Source organism: Euwallacea fornicatus, chromosome 33, assembly GCF_040115645.1.
Source record: "Euwallacea fornicatus isolate EFF26 chromosome 33, ASM4011564v1, whole genome shotgun sequence".
Taxonomy (NCBI): Eukaryota; Metazoa; Arthropoda; class Insecta; order Coleoptera; family Curculionidae; genus Euwallacea; species Euwallacea fornicatus.
Genome location: NC_089573.1, coordinates 94,557 through 119,462, shown reverse-complemented (window position 1 = coordinate 119,462; position 24,906 = coordinate 94,557). Strand labels below are relative to the sequence as shown.

At 33.4% G+C, this 24,906-nt stretch overlaps 3 protein-coding genes across 19 annotated transcripts in view; 1 reads left to right on the top strand and 2 right to left on the bottom strand.

The window, feature by feature from the left end:
- Nucleotides 1-2,784, bottom strand: part of GluClalpha (glycine receptor alpha 1) — a 40,634-nt gene extending 37,850 nt beyond the window's left edge. For all 5 annotated transcript variants that reach the window (XM_066299366.1, XM_066299368.1, XM_066299365.1 and 2 more), the window contains exon 1: nt 2,046-2,784. In XM_066299366.1, coding sequence (XP_066155463.1) covers nt 2,046-2,098 — 53 coding nt within the window. In that variant the 5' untranslated portion in view covers nt 2,099-2,784. The remainder of the gene's footprint in view (nt 1-2,045) is intronic.
- A 132-nt stretch (nt 2,785-2,916) lies between these two features.
- Naam (Nicotinamide amidase) lies at nt 2,917-15,160 on the bottom strand. 3 transcript variants are annotated; one of them, XM_066299373.1, is made up of 7 exons: nt 15,030-15,160; nt 4,266-4,363; nt 4,025-4,211; nt 3,876-3,972; nt 3,555-3,826; nt 3,331-3,499; nt 2,917-3,235 (listed from the first exon to the last, which is right to left on the bottom strand). In XM_066299373.1, the coding sequence occupies exons 2-7, from the start codon at nt 4,298-4,300 to the stop codon at nt 2,985-2,987; spliced, it is 1,011 nt and encodes a 336-aa protein (XP_066155470.1). In that variant the 5' UTR covers nt 4,301-4,363; nt 15,030-15,160; the 3' UTR covers nt 2,917-2,984. The 3 variants fall into 3 exon arrangements, with proteins under 3 accessions (XP_066155470.1, XP_066155469.1, XP_066155471.1); XM_066299372.1 differs by lacking the exon at nt 15,030-15,160 and adding an exon at nt 4,423-4,753; XM_066299374.1 differs by lacking the exon at nt 15,030-15,160 and adding an exon at nt 4,599-4,747.
- LOC136348492 (MAP7 domain-containing protein 2-like) lies at nt 5,943-24,698 on the top strand. 11 transcript variants are annotated; one of them, XM_066299361.1, is made up of 9 exons: nt 5,948-6,093; nt 8,217-8,261; nt 17,850-18,365; nt 18,673-18,813; nt 19,815-20,108; nt 21,472-21,865; nt 22,107-22,860; nt 22,917-23,098; nt 23,441-23,650. In XM_066299361.1, exons 1-9 carry the CDS (start codon nt 6,048-6,050, stop codon nt 23,571-23,573), a joined length of 2,505 nt encoding a protein of 834 aa, XP_066155458.1. In that variant the 5' UTR covers nt 5,948-6,047; the 3' UTR covers nt 23,574-23,650. The 11 variants fall into 11 exon arrangements, 8 of the variants coding, with proteins under 8 accessions (XP_066155459.1, XP_066155458.1, XP_066155453.1 ...); XR_010733665.1 differs by lacking the exons at nt 5,948-6,093; nt 8,217-8,261 and adding an exon at nt 11,253-11,558 and having other exon boundaries at nt 23,449-23,539; nt 23,598-24,698; XR_010733667.1 differs by lacking the exons at nt 5,948-6,093; nt 8,217-8,261 and adding an exon at nt 11,253-11,558 and having other exon boundaries at nt 23,449-23,539; nt 23,587-24,698.
- Nucleotides 24,699-24,906: the final 208 nt, after the last annotated feature.

The following is a 24,906-nucleotide window of genomic DNA, read 5'->3' as shown; positions in this document are numbered from 1 at the left end:
AGCGTGACCGAAGTTAATTAAACCTTCTACATATACTCACTGCTAATATAACATATTTTTCTCTAAAAAACTAAATTTTATTGAATCTAGGTTGCATTTTCGTTCAGTACTTTTCTTTCATATAATGTGCACAGTGTATGTTGTGTTCTTCAGATGATACGTTCTGATCTTGTACATTTAGAGGAGCCAAGTATATAAGTATAACAAGCCTAATATTGTGTGTATAATATTTTTAATGCCTGGGGGCAATTGATGTTATTTATATTATATTATGTTAAGTCATCTATCTGTCAATTTGTAGGCATTCTGCAACGCATTTTATTGGACTAAATTATATTAATGAGAAACTTTCCTTAAAACCTAACACACAAGTCGAGTGTATAGGTTATTCACAGAGGCGTAACAAAATGTTTATGTTTAAATTTCAATTCTTTCAATTTTCAAATACATATCTCATCTCTTTAAAACAAAATTATGATTCATTTAAATGTATAAAAAGCAATTTTGCGACATACAACGCTAGTAATAAGAAATTCTTTGGTTTACTCAATAGTTTTATAAAAGTGTGATGAAATACTTCTTCACTATACGTACGATTTTTAAAAACCAACTGTTTCGTGAATAATTTGAAAATATTTTATAAATTCATCTTAACTGGAAGTTCTAATTTTTATTTCTGCCATCATTTTACAAAATTTATTGCACTTGACAAATATAAGTTTCAATAAACTGCTGTAAAAAACTTCAAGAGTAACACTCTTAAAATGCAAGTAGTTTAAGTGAAAGCAATATTAGAACTTGCATACATTTCTTTAATTTTAGAAAATTGGAGTATTTTTCAGATCAATCAACTCATGTGGATTCTATACGGCACCTGGATAACTCAATTGAGATCCTGGGCACTTATCGGAATTGCACTTTGATGAACCTTTTATAGGCACTTTCATAATCGGAAAAATAAAAATTTGATGAGAGATCCCTCCCCTTTGATATAGATTCAATATTTTACCTAGATATCTTCCATAAGGTCGTAGAAAGGTTTAGAAATTTTAAAAAAATGCAGTTTTATTTATGTATATTACTACTCGACACTTACAAACTAACACTTGAACGACTATAAAATCTGTCCATAGCTCAAAAACAAAAGAATTTTTTTTTCCTTAAGCATTAGTATATTTAATGTTTACGTTTTCCTGGATCGAGTAACCTAATTTCAATTAAAAAAATCAGGCCTTTTCAATTTTCTATCGACATCAATTGTTCCCTAATTAGTTTGAAATTCAATTTAATCAAGAGAAAAAATGTTCAATTCCATTGTGGCAACTTACAATAAGATACCATATAACAAAGACTTTATTAAATTTTGATCATAAGCTAATCAATAAATATATGGTCCTGATGGCATTACATTATGATAAAATAAAAGCCTGAACAGGGTTGGATTAAGAGCTTAAGTAATTAACAGTGGGCCTCGCAGAAATGGCGATGGATTTGGAATTCATTTCACCATTGTCTTACCCGAAACCCGAAGGGTTCTGATTTAATGAATTATTTCACCGAACGCCCCAAATAGTCCCTGAAACTCTCCATTGCCCTAGATACAATTGCTACATTCGTATTTTTATAGCGATAGAACAGGGATGTATGATGCATTTACTTTATAGGTGAGGTTAGTTATGCAACAGGAACACTCAGAAAAATGTTTATCTACAATGCAGGAAAATTCATGTACCGAGATGAGCAAATATTTACTACTAGTTAGATACCAGCAAGCACTGCACGGCCAGTATGTAAATAGCCGAATTAGCCTACACCCACATGTGTTATTAGCTGTTTGAATGCGAAGCTATTGTTAATTAGTGCTATTAACCCTGATTCCTCGAACTTTCATCAAATATTCAACGCATGTGGTTTATGGGTCACAACGTTTATTTAAAAAAATGTTATTCCCTTTTTAGGGCTCAAATTTTTTGGCTGTGGTAATGTGAAGTTCACTAGTTGGATGCAATATAAAACAAATACCAATAATAAGGTTGTTTACTCACATATTAATATAAACTGCTTGCAGAAAAATAATTAACACAAACAAGTTGACCATTGCTCCGAGCCCCAAAATGTTGGCAAAAGCTTGGAAATTTTAGTTATATTTAATCATTTTCAGGTGTATGAAAAACAATCAGCGAGTTTCTCACTGACGGACATTCAGCTACAGAAAGAGCTGACTGCTGTCTACCTCAACTGAACCTAGTCTGATTTTGTAGATAGAGGTGGGACGGTCAGAATATATATTGATCGCCTAGCAGCGGCGTTGTTTTCCTCCACAACGCTCTCGCAAATTTTCGGTGAAAATGAAAATTCTCTCTCATTTCCTTTGGTTAGATGGCTCGGTTCAGCACAAGTTGCATATATGCACCTGTAAACGATTTCAGTCCCTTGTTTCTGGACTGGCATTATTTTAAAACCCCGGAAATTGATTTGCAAAACTTTTTACTCCGGGAACGTGAGTCAATTATAAGTTGGCAACAGCATCACGATATGACGTCATAGACGACCCTCTTTCCGTATTTGTGTCGTCATTCTGGGTGTTGCTTTTGTGTCTATAGAAACGAACTTTTGCAGTTTTCCGTTCCCGTCTGTTTTGGCCAGAACGAGAAATCAATTGTCAACTTTGCTTTTCCGAAATGAATTCAATTTCTTCGGAGGCACACTCTTCGTAAACCATATCACAAAGTCAAGTGCCATCTTAAGTGATATCTCCCGGTTAATATTAACATTTCCCTGGAATCAATTTTACATGCATGACTGGTGTCATGGCTGTAAACATGTAAACACGTTATCTATCCGAAATTTCCCAGAAGTATTAGACGTCGACCTTTCACACACCCACTTTAAACACGTTATAAATACTATTAAACATTACATAACTATTTACATTTATTCAATCACTAATACTTAAAAAGAGATATGACAAAGAAACAGCAACATTAACCGGTGCTTTGAAATTCCCTATCACTTAGAGTCGATTTTAGTTCCATAGCTAGTTTGTATCCCAATTCAGGCCTACGGTCTCGGCCTTCCACCATCGCTCTCACTTGATTGGAATTGACAATTACCCCATTGTTTGTTATCACTGTGTTTTTGGTCTTTTCTATGTCCGTTAAATCGACACCTCTACTGCAATCATCCAGTAATATTGTTCTGTACCCTATGGCCAAAGCATCCACAGCAGTGGCACCTAAATCAGATGTTTCTGAGCATACAATATCTTACTAAGTAAAAAACAATACTTACCCTAAAATCTGACTGTAGTAATCAACATGATTTACTTACCTACACATACGTCATAAGCCAATCCACAAATATAAATGTCTGTTGCGTTTTTCAGGCGCAACTGAGCACAAAGCGTCGTGTCAGTCATCTTTTTATTATCCCAGAAAACTGAGTAAGAATCCACATCTGGATTTGTGCCTTTATACACCTTTGTAGCATCCTCCATTACCTATGAAACGCCCAAATTTATTTATTTCTTGACACAATGGTGACAAAAAAATTACCTTTAAGTCTTTATGTAATTCTGAGCCCCAAGTGTCTTGCACACAATGTCGAGGCCACAGCCTTTGCTTTTGCGGTGGTGACCCCTTAAAAATGACCGTGTCGTAAGTCTGAGCGTGCTCAGCTGTGACGGGACTACTAGGATCTAATTCCCTATCTTCTATATTTTCAATAAAAGACACATGATTACTTGGGTGCCAGTCTAGAGAGTAGAAAACTGCATCGAATTTAACCGTCTCCAGGAGTTTGTTTATTGGTTCTATTACGTCTAGGCCTAGAAAGAATAACTAAATAATTAAAAAATTTACTGCATTATATCAGACCATTTTGCTGTGCAGAGCAATTGCTAATATTTAGAGTTCCAGAAATGAAGTCGTTTTGGACATCCACTACCAAGAAGGCTGATATAGGTCGAACAATCTACAAATAAATTCGTGAAACTATGTGAAACTCTGCTACGCTGTATTCTCACAATTTTAATCCAGTGATTCCAACAAAACACAAATTCATCCTTGTCAATATGCCCATCGCTATTTGCATCAAACACTGTGAAAATATCCTTCAATTTCTCATCTTCTAAGTGATAAATCTTGCCCCTGTCGTTTCTAAAGAGGGCTCTGGTTAACAACCTAAATTCCTCAATACTTAAATAACCATCCCTGTAAGTATTTATTTTAGAATGACATAATTTATCAACAATTTAGCATACATACCCATCTTTATCGAAGGCTTGATAGCATGCATCCATTTTTGCAAATACTCGCAAATTCTCCCATAATCACGGCAACCTGGATAGTGTATATTCCAGTCGCTGTAAAAGTAGGAAAATTCATGTAAAGAGTGACACAAGATGGCACCATTCTTTATTACCGGTCCAATTTTAGTTGTATTATATATGTTACCTCTATGCTTTGTTATCACGTCTTCTAGTAGTTAATTAATTTTGAGCGTTTTTGATTTTTTATGTAATTTATTATAATGTGCTCAAAAATTTTACAGTTACTAACAACTCGTGGTTTCAATAATTTATGTTTAAGTTCAATTACCTCGACAATCCTGTAAATTTCGATCATTTTTCAGGTACCTGCTTAACTACGAATTCTAATAATAACAATTTTATAAATAACTTTTGAGGAATTTATATATTCGTCTAAATTTTAAATTAACCGCCTCCGACCTGCCTTCACCATTCAGCCATTTTCCTATTTAATTCCCTTCAATACAGTAATCTGTAGAATATGCGCCTAAATAAACTTTCAGATTTGAAGATGGCACCACAATATTTTAAGTATGAGTTTGACTAAAAACTAGTAACTGTTTTTATTATTTTGTGTCAGGGTTCAGAACTTTAAATGTAGCTAAGAAATACTATCAAAACCTCGATTCCGGAGCTCCGAAGGGAACGCAGAAACCCACCATTTCAAAGTTTAAAAAATTATTTAAATTTGAAAAATGATAAAAAGTTCATCCTTATGCATACTAATTTTCCATTATAGTCAGAAGCGTTGGAGATATGCCGAAATTAGAAAAAAAAATGAGTTCTTTAAAAATTGCTAAAGATAGACATGAAAGTGAACTAGTATCTTGAAAAAAAAAGTTTTTAAATTTGTTTTTTTAATAAGGCTCAAAAAAGTAAGTATATTTTTCTTTTTCACTTTCCAAAATATTACTATATACTAACGGTAATGTGGAGCGTTAAAATTTCATTAACAAAATTGAATTGTAATAATTTCTACCAAACCGCTCAAGGATTTCATGAAAATTTATGTGTTGATAAGTATAGGGAATGCATTGTTTTTACTGTAAAAAATATTTACATGTATAGCAATAGCATGCGTACTAGTATATCAATCGACACTTTCGAAGAAAAAATTGCACGTTATCGTTTTTTTGAAAGAGAAATAATATTTAAATTTTCTGTTCAGCTCTGAAGAAGAGTTCTTTTGAATTTTTTCTCAATCATTCAAATATCTCAAGTAATTTCACAGACATTTAAAAATTTTTAGTTTTGTAACAAAATATTAGTCCATATTTCCGTTAGTACGGATATTTCAGAAAAATATTAAGCTAAAAAATATTTATTTTTTGAAACCGTTTTCCTGGTAAAAAGATGTCATAACTTGGAATCACCCTGTATTACTACGCCGTTTACACAGCTCTCGTAAAAACGAATCGTATTTAATAAATTATTTAAATTCAATAGTTTTTAATTTTATTTATTCCCGAAATATTGAAGTTAAAGTAAGAGTCTATTATGTTCATAATCTACATTGTTTACATTGCGGGTTTTTTTTTAGTTGGTATAAGTACGAAGGTATCACTTTAGCCATACCCGCCTCTAACCCAACTGACGCATAGAAAATTGCGCCATCTGTGTCAATATCTCGAATTTCGGCCAAATGTTGCCTGTCAAATCGGTAATGAAATATATGAAATGTATGGTTTCGTTGTGATATGTGGTTGGTGTAATAGTGAGAAGTTTTAGTGGTGCCAAAATGGCAGAAAATGCTCGAGATATTGTTGAACAACCCAAGAATTTAGGTTAGTCAAACGCATTTATTGTTCTCACAAGTTTCCACCTTGCTTGCGATAGGAAACGGCCGCTTTGGGGGATACAGTTAGGTGGTAAATTGCAACGTTATATAAGTTAAAATAGCCCACCATCTGTGGGTCTCCTCAAAGTTATTTCACTCAAAAAGATTCTAATCGATTTGCCATGGTGAGTTATGCTTGGTCACCAAAGAAATAAATCCTTGCATATTGAATAACCTGGTTCTCTAGGTAAATTGACAACCAGGCAACATTTTTTTGACATCTATTCCTTTATAGTCACTGCCTCTCCTTAAACTTATTTCTCTCAATGTTACGTGTTAGAGCTTCATGATTTCTCTGGATAAACCTAGCTCCATAGTAAAGTTAATGCTGTGCACTGCATCAATATTCCTATAATAGAGCATCAAAAGAACACAGTTAAAATAGGGTACATTTGATTACAATTATCTCTTATCAAATGATTGTATTAAGCTCCTTGATCCTTTCAAAGCTACACATATGTATTATGGTTTATTTTGATGTCAATTATCTTGTCACTCCAGTGAAAGTCCAGAAATACAGTGAGCACAAGACCTTAAGTAGCAAATCTCAAGATAGTGTCTAATTATTTCCTCCAGAATATTCTCATTTAAGCTTGTGATCCAATAAACACCTTGGGTAAGAAACTTAATTGTAATGCATAAAAATAGAGCCTGATATTTACTCTCAACCAACAAGCAAAAATTACTAAAAACGAGAATCCACATTCTGTTCTATCTTATCAAAAATACTTCACCCAAATCTCAATGGAAAGATATTTTTGGCAACTAGAAAGGCAAACCAGTTTAACACAATATTTACATAAAACTTCCTTATTCTGTAGAGATAGTTTACATCAATACTGCTTTGACCACTAGGATCTGGTAACTTTTAACATAATTTTTGTGGTCATTAACAAAGTTATTAAAGAGTAGACCTACAGGTCAATATTTCCAGGGTGTGTGTAGTGATGTCAGCAAAGCTTAAATACATAATTTTGATTTCAGTGAGCATTGTGGGGTTTACTAATTTAAATATCAATGGTAATGAGGTTTTTCTATGGAACCTACACACAATTGTATAAATTATTAGCAATTAGATTTGAGTCATGTTTCATTGTTAGTCAATAAAATCCTTAAACAAATAAATATTTACCTGCGTTCTTCTAAGGGCCTTTTTATAGCTAATTTATTATAATTTTTGTATGTATATAGGGCCTTGCATTTTATACTTAGAGAGTTTATACTTTTGAGTCTTATGTTGATTTAAATAACATGAAGTTACAGTTAGGTACCTATATAGTCCTACTAAATATTTGACATTGACTTATTTTTAAGTTTTGATATTTTTGAGTGGTTTTTGGCGTGTTTACTTGTTTCTATAAACACAGAAACATGTAAATATCCATAGTACTTCCTTTGCAAAAATAATTGATTGCATATCTGGATGCTTGACGCCTTTATATTTATAGCTTAGATATAATTAATTACCAGACATTGGTATGAAGGCCTGAAAAATTGTTTTGAAACTCATGAAAGTCAAGTTTGATGAATAAAACCTAATATTAATATTACTTCCCCCACACCATAAGAACTAACAAAACTTTCAAACACATGTTAATTGGGGCATTAAAAAAATTACTATAAAGAATAATATTGATTTTTTTAATATAAGAAGGCTCTTAAGTAATTATGCAATCTTTGAAAATATTCTGCTAATTGAAAATTGAGTGTATGTGTAATCAAACACTATTTTTATGCTGTCAGAACTCCTATATATATAAGGAAGGTTGATTATTTTTGTTGACTATTTAATAATTTAAGACTATTCACCAAATCCTAGGAATCATACCAATATTAAAGATTTTACGCAGTGCTCAAGAAGGTGGCCGAACCTCTGCACACGCCAAGAATTTGTCTGTGTTATTTTTATTCTATACTCTATATTGGGATTCTCCTGCTAAATATATTTAAAATTGTCTTAGTTGAAGCTAAGCATAACTGAAATGGTATTTTTGAATTGCTTAGGGTATAATGTGAAGCCCTTGTCATTATAGTTTCTATACCTTTATTAATGTTCTTTATAATTTTCAGATTGTCATCCTCTACATTTTTCTAGTTATAGTGTAGAGCACGATGGTGAGATATTAATTTATAAGATACATATTTCAATAACAGTTATTAACCACTGACCGTCTAAAAATGAGAGTGAAAGTATTTTGCATGTTTTTTAACTTGTTTTACACATAGCTCAACACGCCCTATTAAGGTGATCTCTAACATACCGCCTTTATTAGTACACCATAGCTCCATTGATTTTTTTCTTTACACTCTAGACTATTTTGGGTGGATCCACCACGTTGACCTAAATATTCCCTGATGTTAATTCGCACCCAGAATAAGTCGTTTCCACAAATAGAAAAACATTAGAATAATGCTGAATATGTGCGGGTTTGTAAGTCCAAAAGCTGTGTATTAATTAAATGCCTCACCCATGCATGATAGATTGCCTTCGGCCAGTGTAGGCTATAGTCGAGTTGGGGCTTACTTTTCGTTTAAATGTTGCTCAAGTATTTTCTATATCTTTACATCCTTTAATTATATGAAATGAGCATTTAACTTCAATAAATTTCTCATGTCTAGATACAATTTAACTATATCATCCCACTAATATTCTTACTTTGTTTGAAGATGCAAATTCTGATAATCATTCGTCATAGCATGAGAACACCTAAAACAGTTACCTTGGATGGTTGACCTTGTTAGAAATGTTGAGATTAGACCGCTGAGATATTTGATGGTCGTTTTGAAGATATTGACTAGTTCCTTGATTTTTTTTTTACTGCAAGTGTTGGAAATCAATTCACTGCTAGTAAACAACAAGGCATTTATTTACATTATGACTACCGGAATTTTAATTCGCAACATTTTTCAAAAAATTTTAATATACTAGAAAGGGTGTGCCAGTCATTGTGATTATTTGCAAAATGTGGGTTCAGAAATTTTGAAGACCAAAACATGAAGTTTTATTTGACTAATAGTATCTGTTTTCATTGTCAATTCAAACAGTTTTCTCACTTCAAGTGTTTTGTTTTAATATTAAGTACCTAGAAACCTATAAGTGTCACTAAAAGCAAATGGTTTGTTGGTAGATGGTTGCCAACCAAATATGAAGTTTTTCAAATTATGACAAGAAAAATAAAACTCTGATTTTTGAAACTTATCAATTATATCTAAACAATTAATTCAAGTCAATTTTCCGAAATCTGGCAATGTTTGTTATTCAAAACTGCCACTTAAATGACATTCTCAGAATTTCCAGGTTTGTAAACTTCCAGTTAAGTGTCTAACAGCCATCCTTATAGTTTTATGTAAGTTTCTTTATATAGAATACCCTATACGTTTATATCTAGATTGGATTTTTTTAAATAACAAGTAAATCAGAAATCCATCTTCATGAAAATTCCTAAATCAAAAGTTATATCTGGAAATTTGGCAACAATGGCTACTTTGAAGACGTGAAATGCGACTTGTGCTCCTATGATTATTTTGAACAAAAGTATAATGTTTTTTGTGCCATTTATTAAAATTTTCGTATAAAATTCTGAAAAAAGAAGTAAATTTGTAGATAGTCTTGTAGTTTCTGCTGTTTGTAGCAGGATAGACAGATTCGCATAGGGTAATATGCGTATGCTTATTTGAATAGCTCCACTGGTGCTATCTTTGACACGGCAAAAACAAGGAAATCCGTTAAATAGGGAAAAAGTTATTTTTTGAAAATTTTTAATATGCCATTAACTGCTTTGGGGAAAGATGCCGTGCATTTATTTCAGGACCGTACTAGCGTTAATAATTATAATGAGACACTTTGGACAGCCGAATCGATATTTAGATATAATGCATATGAGATGCAAATTATATTATATTTTATATGCCGGAAAAAATCAGGTTTGTATTTCTTTAAAAAGTGTTCACCGGGCAGATAATATAAAAAAAAGAATTCGAAGTTCAATGTTGCACTAGAAAATGAATTGAATCTACGGATTATGAAATTATGTATCTATAACAAAAAAAAAGTCCGCAAACTTAGTTTGTATGAAAGTTGTTAAAGGCAATACAACCCAAAATACAACTAGAAAATTGTTTAGATGGCGATACGTCCGATTATATTAGAAATAAATGTGAGTTTTCTAGTTCTATGTAGAACATCTTATACGCATAGTTTGATTATAGCTTTGTTATCAGAATACGTGGTATACAGCTGATTAAAAAAATATATTTTTAATTCTCAGCTTTCTAGTATTTAAAATTAAAATTTTGCAAATGTACAGCTTAAGAAGTATGTAGAAGATCGATTATATCAAAGAAGCATTGGCTCCAGTAACGTCGAGTATCTACTACACTTACCTAGCAACCAATTGATTTAAAGCCTATTCGAAAGAATGATATGATTACTCGATACTCCTAGTGGTTGCGGCTTACGCGTAATACCTAAAGCATGAAGAAATGTCATTTTCTTAAAAAAGAAATTTAATCCATAAAAATTCTTAATTGAGATCAATCAATTTTAACCACAACTGATGGGTTAAACCGTATTGCTTTTCACGAGATAGCCTGTTTGTTTAACTTTAAAATATAAACTACTAAATCCCTTTATTAGGTGTAGAACCTATTTTATCTTGTCGCGTTTTAATGGCAAATCATTTTTATGCATATTCCAAGAGCCCATATATATGAATCTAGTTACTACTTATTTACATTGCGTCGATCCCATCTATTAACCCCTTATTCATCAGCGATAGTTAACCATTAGATACGGGCTGTAAATATATTATATAAATTTCAAACTATTATCCCGTTGAAAATACATTCCGATTTATTAGTCATACTAAAACTCGAATTTCAGCAGTCGAGGGTTTGTTTGGCCAGCGAACTCCCTTCTTGAGCAACATTCGTTTAACAGTTTAAAATTGCACGGAAGGTGATTAGGAGAATGTGATTCATATCGCGCCTGCTTGCTATCCAGTTGTGCATTAAAGCTTGTGCGCGGAAATCGAAAAAATCAAAAAGAAAATGTAGATGACCATCAGGGTCACTCATTGATACAACAATGAACCAAAACCGCGCAGGTTTGTTGAAATGTTTTGATCGTGTTTTATCTATGAACCGCAACAACCGTCGATAAACAAATATTCCTCAGTCGCGTTGAGTGATTCTTGTAGATCGAATGTCGGAACGCTCAGTACTCGCTCGGTTTGCCGGACGGTTCCCAGTGAGGGACGATGAGGTACCACAACGAAATTAGTGAACACATCAATTGCATCCGTAGCATTTTGGTTAAAACCCTTTCTCAAGAAAATGTATCAAAAAGTGACGTGCTTAAAGTGAGGCAGTATGACCGAGATAAGGGTGGTTCCAGACATATAGATCATGTAGGTATGTAAAAAGGGCTGCACTACGATTTGCTACACAATCGGTCTGAGATCATTTATTTTGACTTTTTACTTCTTTACTACAGTTAGAGCTCATAACGTGTATTAACAGTGATAAGTAGTGTAAAAAAATTAATTTCATTACTTGTTCTAACAGTGACCAAGTCGTCTTAGTTTCAGTAGTAAAGTGCAGTTAATATTGCGCATTTCAACAGATTTTCTCCTAGGAAAAATTAGGGTTTATGGTAGTAACTTCAGTGCATGTCAAGCGTCTATATCCAATTATAATTTTAAATTATAATTAATTGACGCTTTTGTTTTTAAGGAACAAATGTTAGTCATGTTTTTAAAGTCATAGTCGTATGCAATTATCGTACCATGCTTATCATAGGAATTTCCGCACTTGAGTAAGTGCAGGATGTGTATACTACTTTGGTCTTAATGTTGTGATTTTGAATTTTCTTTTATGACGATGGAAAGTGATATTGAAATAAACACATCAAGGAACCTCAGCACTAGTACCACTTTTGTTAATTTAGATTACAGACATACACATGTGTATGTACACAATCGTACACATGTACACACCTATATACTTATATTATTGAGAAATTTTGTTGAAATAGATTTGTGCCTCAAATTGAGATCCCTACGTGTATACAGTGCCTAGATGATATTATCTTCTCATCTTCATTAAAATATAAACATTATAACCATGTCTGTTTCTCAATAAATCAAAGAAAACAAATCATAAGGTCGTCTATAGGCTATCAATATATACGCTATCCCACATAATGGACACCCACTCTACATATTTGGTTACTGCGTTCACAAATCAATTAAATTCTAATACTAATTTCTATCAGATTTGTTAAAGTTTATTGGTTATAACCGGCCCATCAGGTAATTTCGGGTTATTATCAACTCCTATAGCAAATTTTCATATCTGATTAATATTAAAATTAATTTTATTTTCTTAGGTGTCATTTATACTTTTTCCACTTGGTCATGCTACCCTGTATATTCGAATGTCCTTCAAATAAGGAAATTGTTCTGCTTAGTTTCTTCCTTATTTTACAATGCGTTTTTGCATTACTATAGGTACTTGGTAAAATTTTTAGTAACGTAGCATGTATGGAAGATATTAACATAATAAGTTGTTTCTGGGCCAATTTTTTAAGTGCCTTTAAGGTTAACTAATATCGTGGCCATTCCTGTATAGGTGGAAATCTTTTGATCTCAATTTGATTGATTTAGCGCGTGTTTAAAACCTTTTCACATACTTGTTAGAACATTATTTAGTTGTCAGTTATAAGTGGGATTTTTTGGATGATCTGCCTCAGTTTGCGAAATCCATAAAAATAAAATATAAAAAATATTATCTCTAGTTTCTTTCCAAAGACTTATTTAGTGATTAAATTAGGCGTGCAGTTATCTTTAATTTGCTTTGCCATTATAGCCCCAATTATCTTTATCTAACAATAAGACATCATCATTATTAACACGAACTTTTTCATAATATTATTTGAACTTTCAAGCTAAAAGTTACATTACATAGTGTGTACCCACATAACATTTATATAGAGCATCCCTGGCATAAAAAGAAGTCATTTTTAAGGGTATCTAGGTTTCCTTTTACTTCTAGATTGCCGACTTATTATGTCGATATAAATTTTTCTAGATACAATGACTTGAGGAATTATACCCTCAACAATTAGCACGTTAAAATTAGGAAGTCGACTTGTATTTACAGTTTAACCGAACTATCTTAAAATTGTTCAAGTTGCATTGTCCCTAGCAACTTTGAAACAGAGGCAAATTTGCAAGTTTTTCGGTAATCCATGGACACATTTTTTTGCGACACTGTATGCTAAGGAATGCGTATTGAAATCATGGTAAAGAGGATGAAACTCAGGGCATCATATTTGAACCAGCAAAAGCTACCTAATTGATTAAATAAAGAGTGACAATTTTTTTAAATGATTTACCATAACTGTAAGTTTTGCAACGTTTCGGATTTCAAATAATCAATTCCGATTCGATTAATACGGTCCTGTAATATATATATATATATATATATATATATATATATATATATATACATATATATTTGTCAACGTCGTTGAGTGCCTATTAAGTGTTCCTGTGAAGTATTTCTTGATGTAAGTACTTGAATACTTAAAATCTTGTTTTTTTCGTTTAGGTCGTCAAATTTTATTTGCAACATCATCGGTTATTGAGGTAATTGTGTGAAAGACCAGTTTCAAGGCTTACACAGATATTTCGCTTGTATTTTGATGTAAACATTTTTCTTCTCAAAACCCCACATTTGAGATCAAAATGAGGTATAGCCACCTATGTGGTTATGTAAGAAATAAAATATACTTTTACATGTGACTTCCTCCCAATATTGATTTTACTCAGCGTTTATTTTAATGTATTCATAATAGTTCTGTCATAACTATATTTAGCGAGTAAAATCCATCTGTTAAATTTTTAGCGCAATTGGTATATTTAAATGAAGTGTTTATGCATTACAAGTAAGTGTACCTCTATTTGTTTTTCAAGGATAATACTTTTTTTAATTGGATGTTTTTATTTATCTAACTTAATTACTATTGTTGATATGGACGTTCTTTTGCTCTTTAAGAATGTTCGTGATGAATTACCTTTAAGTCCTAGAGCACTTACACCTGTGAGTAGTGCAATAATATTAATAAAAATATAATTAACAGTTATTTATAAATCTAATGGGCATAAATTGCTGTTTGGGAATACAACGGAAATAATATATAAAGCAATAAAAACGTTTTCTTGGAGCAATTGGAGCACAGCGTCATACCGCGAACTTTCATATAGCTTATTCTCTCGCGATATTATTAAAAAAACTCCGGTGACACACTTGCATTTCATCTCCAAAAAAACCAATTAACGAAAGTAATTATATCTTATTATAATAATGACCGTTGTTTGCCATCAATTTTGGCAGGAAGTGCGTTTTGGCACTCCACTAGTTTTCTTAAATTAATTATTAGGTGTGTTTTTGATATGTGGATCATCACTCGGTACCCGCTTAGTAGCAGTTGTAAAAATACAATTTCAATTTCAAACTCAATTTAAAGTAATTATGCCACGCTTATCTATTACAATCGGTACTTCCATCTATTGAAAATGCAATTTTGCAGGAACGCGTTTTTTCCCTATACCACACATAACTAGTGAAACTCTGTTATGGTTCACTAAGGCGATTGGTCGTGGTACCACTTCAATTGCCACCATAGGCAACAATTTTCAGTTCACCTTTGTCTTACAATTGTATTTGTTAGTCACTCATTAGCATACGACTTTATCCTTTATAATAATGGTACCGAACATTCCAAAGTCATTCGAATACTACCTTGCAAAAAATACTGACACTGCTTTATTGATTAGTTTTTAGTTATGATCACTTATTAGTGAGGAGGACGTAACTTACCTTTACTAACTCGCTTTCATTATTCTGCAAGAAGTGCAATATAATCGACCTTTACATTACAACGTATGCATGGAATGTTCGAGAAAAAGATTACGTAAAACGTGCATTTTTAAATTACACACTGCCTATTGCTGTAATATGCTCGATTAATATAGAGGCAAGCAGGCTATAGATATGGAGTCGTAGTGTACCCATATAAGGATAATCTATCCTTTTCTATGTGCGTCAATAGATTATAAGCTTTGTTCTATTATTAATAGGCAGTGGCAGCGTTGGAGGTTGAATTAAAATATTGTCAAGCTTTAAAACATGTGCCCCGGCACTGGGGTATAAGTCTTTTAGATGGATGCTTGCTTCAGATCCTTTGTTAACTAAATTCCGATATGTCGATACTTTATCACCTGTCCTCTTAAGTAAATAACATTTTATTGGGCTATATATTTTCTATTTTTAATTCTTCTTTGAAATCTGGTTTCACTTTAAAATAGAAATAATTGAATAATATCGTAGGCGTCACAAATGAATAAATTTGGTTGTAATTTATTTTAAAGCTTGGAAATTGATTTGTTTCTCAAAACTAATTTTTTTTTGTGGAGATTATAAAGGTTTCTATGTTTGGAATTTTCGTAAATTTCACTGTTCTGTCTTTTAGAGAAACGGTAATTTAAGCATCGCCTAGAATAAAAATATGCATAATATAACTGACGACAAAACATATAACACTACGTCCGACCTGATGAAATTTTCTTGTAAATGCGTAAATGACGGCATTGTGTCATTCATATGCCCAGGTGTCGCAGCTGACACCTATTACAGACATGTAAATGCTATAAAGACCAACAGATAATGCCGTCAGTTAGGTCTGATTGCAGCGTGGCTGGACGTTTTGAAAAATCTAAATACACTTATTGCAAGTCACATGTGCTTCTAAATGTGAAAATCGAATTATTTATTTAATCCTTTTTGTAGATTTCTTTCGTAATATTACTATGCTGTCTCAAAGGAAAAACGTTTTCAGGATGACTTTGATTTATTCGTTTACCCTTTTGCAACTTTATTAACAATAGAACCGAATCATCAACGGTTATAAAAATCATTGTAAATTGCCATCTATGATAAACTTTCAAATTAATTCAAAACGTCCCTGTTTTTCTTTTTTTCTTTGATAATTTTTGCCGTTCTGTAGTGGAAAAATAGGAACAAGATCTAACAAAATGGAGTAACTTCATAAAAATTGTTTTATTTTGAATTTTTTATCATTTTGTTACTGCTGAAACTGCTAGAGTAGATACTCTTTTTCTGCAGGATCATGGTGATTGTTTTGATATTTATAGGGAAGGAATTAATCCAAAAACGACCAAATATTGACGTATATTAACAGGTTTCGGAAAAACGTTTTCCCCCGTGTTACAAATTCTAAAAAAATCTTTTGAAAAATTACGTTTCACTGCGTCTTTATATGTAACCTCTGAATGGTACAAATTTCTTAATTGGCTGAAAATCTCCCCCAGCAGAAATTTTAAACCTCACGAATAGCGATTTCCGGAAACACATCCATGCAGCCGATAGTGAGCTGCTGGAAACGAGCTTGAAAGCAAATAAAGGAAAATGTCTTCGGTTTTTATTTCTTGTCGTTAAAAATAGGAGTCGCGTTACTGTTCCAAGCGTAGTTCAATAAACTTAGTGTCTTTGCTTTGCCCCTAAAGCAGTGTTAACACAGTCACCCTACCAACATGATCTTTTTGTCTCTATTTTCCGCGTATATTTGTACAGTGTTTTCACTTTTACTTTGACACCCCTGTACAGCTGTATCGGTAAGTTGTAGAAAGAAATGCAAAAGTAGTATAAATTTATTTTTTTACGGAACACCCTGTATATTCTTCCTTAAAAATGAAAGGACTCTTTGTTTTTTATTTACAAAAATATACAGTTTCATAGACATGTATTTGCATGCTTTTATTTTTGCGTAGGATAAGACCCTTAGTAAAAGCAAAGGCGTAACATCGGTTTCGATAGTAAACCTTTAAATTTTCAACCGTAAATCTAAAAATGTTACGTGTAACTTTCTATCGAGTAGCTTTAAACATTTATCTAAAGAATTTACTTATTTAAATTTTGTGTAACTTTAAATATAAATAAGTAGTAAGTAATACCTTTTAACTTTTCTAATTCCAAATTTTCCTTTTAGAGTAGTGTTTGAAGAATTTCACTGCGAGTGTATTCGCTTAAAAACCGCAAGGTATACGAACTCGGTTAAATTGGAGAGACTTAGACTTATTTTACTCCGGATTTATTTGAAGAATTTATTAAAAATATACATATGCAATTATTTCATTAGCACCATTTTTCTTCTACAAGACAGAATCGCCGGATTATCAATCTTCATCATAAAATCGAGTATCACAAGCACATACTTCTTTGCGAAACAAATATTTTGTTTAAAAAAATACGTAACGAATGCAAAAAATCGTAGGTTGATTCATGTTAGTTACCCCTAAAGGGACATAATCTTTTCCTATAGCAAGTGATGTATTATCTAAATAGCTTTTGGTTTAATTTTCAATTTTCTAGCATTTCTGAACTTGACGTTTCATTATTTCAAAGATGGCTGATGCAAACACCTTGAGACTATATTTACAGGATGTTTCATAAAAAAGTTTCTTAGAGACAAAATTATAAAAAATTTGTTCCTAAAGTTTTTTCTGCGACTTGAATTTGTAAAACTGTAAAAGGGGTGTCAAAACAAACATTCGAATCTCAAATACCTTTTATCACATTAACGTAAGCAAAAAAACTTCACAATTATTTCAACAATTCTAGTTGACAAAGAAGCCAGGCTGCGCTCCCTCAAAGAACGTCAGAATGAAGAACGCCAGAAGAAACTGGAGGAAATTAAAATACAAGCATTGGCTGCACAACGATTCAAAGAGGAAAAAGAACAGGAAAGAAGAAAACGGTTGGATGAAATGCGGGTGAAGGACGATACTAGGAGACATCAAGTTGAAGAAAGGAAACGTGCTATAAATGAAGCAGAACGAGATCGGTTGGAGTCGATCATCAGAAGAAATTACGAAAGGGAAGCGAGAATAGAATCAAAAAGGAAAAATGAACGGAGCAGTATTGTGTTTGCCTTTGGGTCTTCGACACCTCGCATGCTGGATCCTACAGATTTAAGTGTGTCGTTTTGGGGGCAGCGAAGGGCTACTTCCACACAAAATATCACCGCGACTACCTCAGCTGGAAGCAATCTGACCAGAAGGCAGAGCGAAAGGGATCTGGATATGGGAAGCAAAAAAAGAGCCACTTCCGCAGGTGGGCTGGAAAGAGCTGGCGAAAGTAAGTACTATTTTTTTTATATTAAATAAAAAATGTTTTAGTCGATGTCTTAAGTAGATATTTGTTGTGCGGTCTGTTTTTTTTTGCACGTTTCACGACTGCACACGAGGGCTGCAAACCACAGTTCTATTTTGTTTACTTTTAAAAGCTCCACAAATTTATTATTTCCAGGAAGGACTTAGTAAATTTTATACTGCCAAACTTAGCTTAATGCTTGCAGTATCAAGAATATCTGAACTTGTATATTTTGTCTTAAACATTAGATCATCTTCAGCTTTACAGGACATTCCTAGCGGTCACTTTTTAGGTTTGACAAGTCCGACGACACCGGCAGGGTGCGTGAGCGGCTACTTGGGCAGGCGCAGGACCGACTTAGTCCCGACGATACCCTCGAGAGACTCCTCTTTCCATTCGTCCACATCGCGCAAGTCTCTCAACCACTCCCCAGGTACTGTGATCACTCTAAGGCTTTTGACTGGATGAAATAACCGTTCTTCGTATTGTGGTGTGATTGGATTTGAGTGCTGTTTTTGTTTACTGGTCGTTTATTGGAATGCTTTCAATGACTAAATGAGAGAATTTTTGCTGGGCGGTCTCAAATAGATAATTAAGTCACAATTGAAGCGTTAAAAACAAAATTGAAGATCAACTTTGAAACTAGATTTTCATAAAACGAATTTTTAAAGTGAAATACAGGGGTTGATGAGTGTCCACACATTGCTGAGGTAAATATGCAGAGTCGACAAAAATATGTTTTTCTTTGCTGAAAAAGAAAAAAATCTTAGATAATTTTTTTTAAATATAATAAATACGGTTACTGTTAAACTGCAGTATTGTTGCGCAATTAGTTAATCGACAAAACAACTTTTTAAGAGTAAATTAAATATCAGGGATTATATAAATATCTGAAAAAAACTGAACGTTTTTATTTCCTCGCGATATGAATTAACATTTCGCGCTCATACTTTAAAAAAATTTCGAACTTTCAATATTTTTTACCTCTAACCAAGTAGGTCCACAAAATACAAAATTCTAACTGAAATTTCATACGTTTCAGAGTTTTTCATTTTTTATACCCGGAATTTTTTCAAGTTACGCGATAAAACTACAAAAGTTAAATTTTACTAAAACGTGGGAAGTTTAGCATTTTGTACTTCGAAATGCAAACCCTAGAATTTGGATTCTATTTTATTTGTTTACAATATTTGAAAATTGTTCAGATATAATAAAATAATTCCGTTGGTTTTTGATCAATGTATGATACTTTCAAAAAATCAGTTGATCGACTTAAAAGAAATCTAGTTTTTAAGTTGACCTTAAATCTCATCACAAAATTAAAAAAATACTTTAAGCCGCTCGTCTGAATACTCAACTGCATAGTCATATCAGCCTTGGAACGCGTTAAGCATTTTGCCATTTTAAGCATTGTAACGAAAACTAAAACCACAGGTAGGGCCTATTCAATGTCTCGCTTAGACCAACTGGCTAAGCCAAGGAAACCAATATTGCCGGCCTTAAATGAGTCCAGCATGGCCCCCAAAAGCTCAGTGACTCGTAGCATGAGTCATTTAGCTCATGTGGGTACCAAGTTATCACCCCGAAAACCTCTTAACAAGGCAGATAGTCGCAGTATGCATCAGCTGAGTCCAGATGGGCCTGTAGCCCCACCTAGAGTAAACCGGGCCACTCAATTAAGACAGCAGAGGTTGCTGTTGGTCCAGCAGTCGACCAGTACCAGTGAGGGTACGATCAGTTTGCTTCCTATTGTCGTCCTAGACAGTGGTTCTAATATTGTTGCTCTTCCATTCATTCCTTTTGGGCCAGGGGTTTAGGTCTCCTTAATGTTATGAACCTTGCAAAATAATTGAGAGCGGTTCAAATTTGATGCACGCGTAATTCAGCAAAAAAAAAAGTAGATTTAGAATTTGAACCTCCTCTTGTATTTGTATTTTTGCCAGGCAAATTTCCACATTCTTAAATTATGTGTAATTGTCACTTATTAATCCATTTCGTTGTAAAGAAGTGGTTTACCAAGGTAACAGTCATCATGACATAGTCCTAATTCTTTTAACAAAACCTTCGCTTTTGAAATCCTACATCTGATAATTTGTGAAGCTTTTAACATTTTTTTGTGGTGTTGGGTGTACAGGCCAGCTCGAAAAGTAGGTATTGGTGTGTCGTGAGGTATGGTTCTAGATCCAAGTAGGTACACTTGCACTTGCACATCAGGCTTTCAACATCAGAGGTCAGAAGTAGGCTTTATTTACCAATGTAGTATGTTCCAATTATATTATGAGAATATAATATAAAAAGGAAGGAAAAGTGATAGGTATTTATGTCGGCATAATGGGGAAAGCAGAACGGTTCTAGTTACTCTCGTTTTTGCGACTTCCTTTAAAAGTAAAAGTCTATTGTCAAAAATTTTTAAATCTAAAAATTTCGATTCTGTAACTTCTGATTTAAGAGTTGCGCGGAGCTGTTTATAATTTTTGCTTATAGTCTGAATTTAGTACTTGTTGATTAGAAATTTACTATTTTCTGATATTGTTGTTTTGGTAGTACCAGATTTTTAAGAGAACAACGGTCTATATGTCAAGCTTTTTAGAATCTAAAGGATCCAGTCCTGTGGCTTCTGATTTAAAGGTTGCAGGACCGGATATAGGAATATTTATAAATAATCATTTGAATTTGTATATATCTCCAAAGGGTCCTTTAGGTGTAACAGATTTCCTGAATGGGAAACCTTACTAACTTTGTTTTAATTCGAAAGATTATCGTCCTTATAACTTTTGATTTAAGTTATTACAAGTAATTTGCAATGCAATGTGCGAAAAATTTGGTAAAATACGTTTTTTCGAACCTGACCACAAATTCAACCTAATTCGTAACATGATTGCCTAAAACATTTGAACACTATGTATTTGGTCATCTAGGTTTCAAATTAATTAAGATTGCGAACTACAACGCTTACAAATGATAATATGAAGTGCTTGGGTATTGCCAGTTTTCTTTTATTAGTTGGTAAAATTACTAATTTAATCCCAGTGGTGAGAAATAATCTTGCACCAGGAATTTTATTAGTTTAGCTAATTGATATTTTTTATAGCCTCATCTAGGCCGAGTAGCTCTATGAGCCACCAGAGCACAAACAGCATTACGAGTTCAGTGAATGTTAGGCATCGCATCTCGAGCGCCCCTCGTAGACCTCGCCCCGCTAGCATTGCTGTTACTGGGGTCACACACGACGCAAAAACTGCCACGGGAGAAAAGCCGCCGATCCCCAAGGCTCGGAAACCTTTATCCAAGACCAACACGTCGGAAAAGATTGAGAAAGTTTCAAAAAATAGGCCTGCCAAATCACCCGCAGAGGAAACAGCCCCTAAAGTTATTGGAGTTGACAAAAAAGAAGTTACTACTAAAGAAGCTCCCGAAAAAGAGGTCAAGCCTGAACCAGTGCAAATCAAAGAAGTAACTCCTCCACCTGCAGTTCTTGAAAATAAGTAAGTTGCTTAGTTTAATGTTCTTAACTTAGGAAAATCACCTTCACAAGAAACATTTATTTAAACATAGAGAATGATCAGTAGTAGAAGTGAAAAATACTGTGGAAACTTTATAACTGACAGATTAGTAATAATTTAAAAATACATAAAATGTACCAATATTCCTGTAGGCAGAATAGAAAATACTATACTTACTACTTTTATAAAAAAAAACAAACATTAGAAGTGCGATGTGTTTTAGGGAAGCAGCAGTAACACTGGTATTTCAAGTAGAGGAGCAAAAAGTCCCTCAACTCCAAGAATCGAAATTACTCGAAGCGCCTCCACCTCAACCACAAATTCAAACAACCGTCCATGAAGACAATGTTGTCCAAAATTTCATTAACGCGGAAAGAAGTGCCTCGGAAGAATCGTCCAACGCCCGTTCTGCCGAGGTTTTAGTAGCTCCACCAATTGAGATTTTAATGCAATCTACAACTGTGCTCACAGAAAATAAACAAGAATCTGTTGAATCAAATGACATGTCAGCATCCATGTCTAAACCACGAATTACCACTGAGGAAGAGGCTAAAGCCGCCATAGCAGAAAAGCGAAGGTTAATAAGGGAAGAAGCTGAGAGGCAAGCAGAGCTAGAAAGGCAAAGATTTGAAGCCGAGCAGCAGGCTGAGTTGGAAAGGCAACAGAAGGAAGAAGAACAAGCGAGGATGCTTGCTGAAATGCAAAGACAGTCTGAACAAGAGAGGTTGCAAGAGGCAATTAGAGAAGCACAGAAACGGGAGGAGGAGGAGCGTCTGAGGAGAGAGGAAGAACAGAGACAAAAACTACTCAAAGAAGAGGCTGATAAAAAGGCTAAAGAGGAAGCTGAGAGGCAGAAGGCTGAACTCCAGAAGAAACTGGAAAATGAAGAAAAAGAAAGGGAAGAACGTAGGAGAAGAGTCGAAATGATTATGAAGAGAACTAGAGGAAAAGCTAATGCCAATTTAGCATCTCAGCAGGTAAGATTGTAGTGTTTTTTGTTCCAACATCATAACAGTAATTTATTTTTTAACAGAACTCGCAAGATAAAAACGAGAATGCATCCGAAGATAAACAGCAAGTAAACGAAAATGAACTGAACGTAGAAAATAAAGTAAATGAGAATAAGTTGAATGGAACCGCCAAACAAGAAAATGGAACAGATAGCGCTGCTACTAAAAACGGCAAGGACATTGATGTGGGGATTGTTGACAATATGTATGTATCGCTGGACAGTTAAATACTAAGGTGCTAGGCTCCCACTAACTTGTGAATAAGCGATGAGATTATTTCTTTGCGATTCGACTGAAAACACTAGGTTTTTTTAGATTTTGTAGCGTTGTTCCGTCCATTATGTCCTCCTCGAGGTTCATTCTTAAAGCAATTGTGCAAAACTTTGCTTTCAAGTTTCTCTAATAATACCTATAAAGTACCGGTACCATGTTCACTTTCTATTATGGTAACGAAATATTTTGACCAAGACAGTTCATCTTTGTCAGAGTTTTGCATAGTTCAAAACAAAATTATTAGAAAAAAAGATGATAAAATAGAGATTTATAGAATTCCAGATGAAAGTGTAAAGAATGCCAACACAATAGCCGACACGTTAAATGCGGATTCGTTAAACTCAAACAGCACTTGGCAGACCTCGAGTCAGCAGTACGGTAACCTGGTATACAATAATAATAGTTAAAGATTGATTCCAGGTGTTTTTCAGATTCTTAGATGTGAGCTGAGCTCGGAATGCGTCACCTAAGATCATTTACCACATTTCGCCCTTGTCCTAACGTATTACGTAATTTATTTAAATGTCTCACAAAGCTGGCGGTGCGTTATCAAGCCACACTTCTTGTTTCTTTTTTAAACCGGTGTATTAATTGATGCTGTGGAATTTTAGTTAGGTCATTTTTTGTATTTTTATGCGTGTTATGCATTGATAATGGAGACGGTTGTATATTCAAGTGATAGAGTAATTATTTATAAAACGGCAACTTGTTTTTACATTAATATCGTAATATGTTATAGATTGATTAAATTTGACTGAGACAGGGACAAGGTCCATTCTGGCTAAAAAACAGCTGATTGACTTTAATGCAAACCCTAAATTCGTTTTATATTTGTTGATAGTACTGGGTAGGTTCTGGGACAAAATTGTTAGATAGTACGTAAAGGGGGGTTTTAAAACGTCAGACCATAGCGCCTTTTTTTGCCAGAATATCATCTTCCAATACTTTTATTAACAACTCGGTCTATACTAGTCATCTTGTATGTTAAAATTGTTGTATAATGTTATCTAATATACTATGTGCTGTCCCATATGACAGTGTAGTAACCGACATGTTTTACTCAATGAAAGTTTGCATTTTGTATAATTTTAAGTGGCAAACATGTTTAAATTTTGGAAAAAAGGTAATTTTTTACATCTTTAGTTCTTTAATTTTCCGAACATTTCCGGATAGCGTTTGGGCATTGATTAAACCTTGTTCGGCAAATCTGTAAACATTTGTAGAGATTCGATGTGATCAATTAATTGTGGAAATCTTTCAAGCACTTAATTAGTTTTCCGATAGTTACTAGAGAAATTTGACATTGACTGTGACAGACTATACTAATTAATAATAAAACTATTTAGTTAAAGATCAATAATTTTCTTGTAATTTCTCATGAATAATATTTATATAATTGTAATAAAATTTACCGTGAGGCAATTATAGGTTCATATCTTAAATTCTAGTAGTCTTTATATGCGTGAAATTTACAGTCCTTCATTGCTTGTTAAAAAGTGCTTAATAAATGTAAAATTTATTTATGAATTGTATTATATGAGTTTTAATTCACTCAGCCCATGCACCCGACAACTGGGTTTCTGGTTTTCTGCACTTGTCATCTAAAACAACGAATAAGAGATCTTTAATACATAAAACTTAAAATGGTATACTAGAAAAAAACATAGGCAAACCTATAAATAGTCAGTTTTCAAAGACAAGTACTTGTCAATAGGAAAAAATGTATCCATTGGAAAAGAC

Bases quoted from the DNA above. Each gene is read 5' to 3' on its own strand.
- Naam (XM_066299373.1), bottom strand. From the start codon at position 4,300: ATGGATGCATGCTATCAAGCCTTCGATAAAGATGG. The intron at 3,973-4,024 runs GTGAGAATACAG...ATTTATTTGTAG, and splicing joins GGAATCACTGGATTAAAATT to ATTGTTCGACCTATATCAGC. The intron at 3,827-3,875 runs GTCTGATATAAT...TATTCTTTCTAG, and splicing joins TTGCTCTGCACAGCAAAATG to GCCTAGACGTAATAGAACCA.
- LOC136348492 (XM_066299356.1), top strand. From the start codon at position 11,405: ATGAGGTACCACAACGAAATTAGTGAACACATCAATTGCATCCGTAGC. The intron at 18,814-19,814 runs GTACTGTGATCA...CTAAAACCACAG, and splicing joins GTCTCTCAACCACTCCCCAG to GTAGGGCCTATTCAATGTCT. The intron at 22,861-22,916 runs GTAAGATTGTAG...ATTTTTTAACAG, and splicing joins CCAATTTAGCATCTCAGCAG to AACTCGCAAGATAAAAACGA.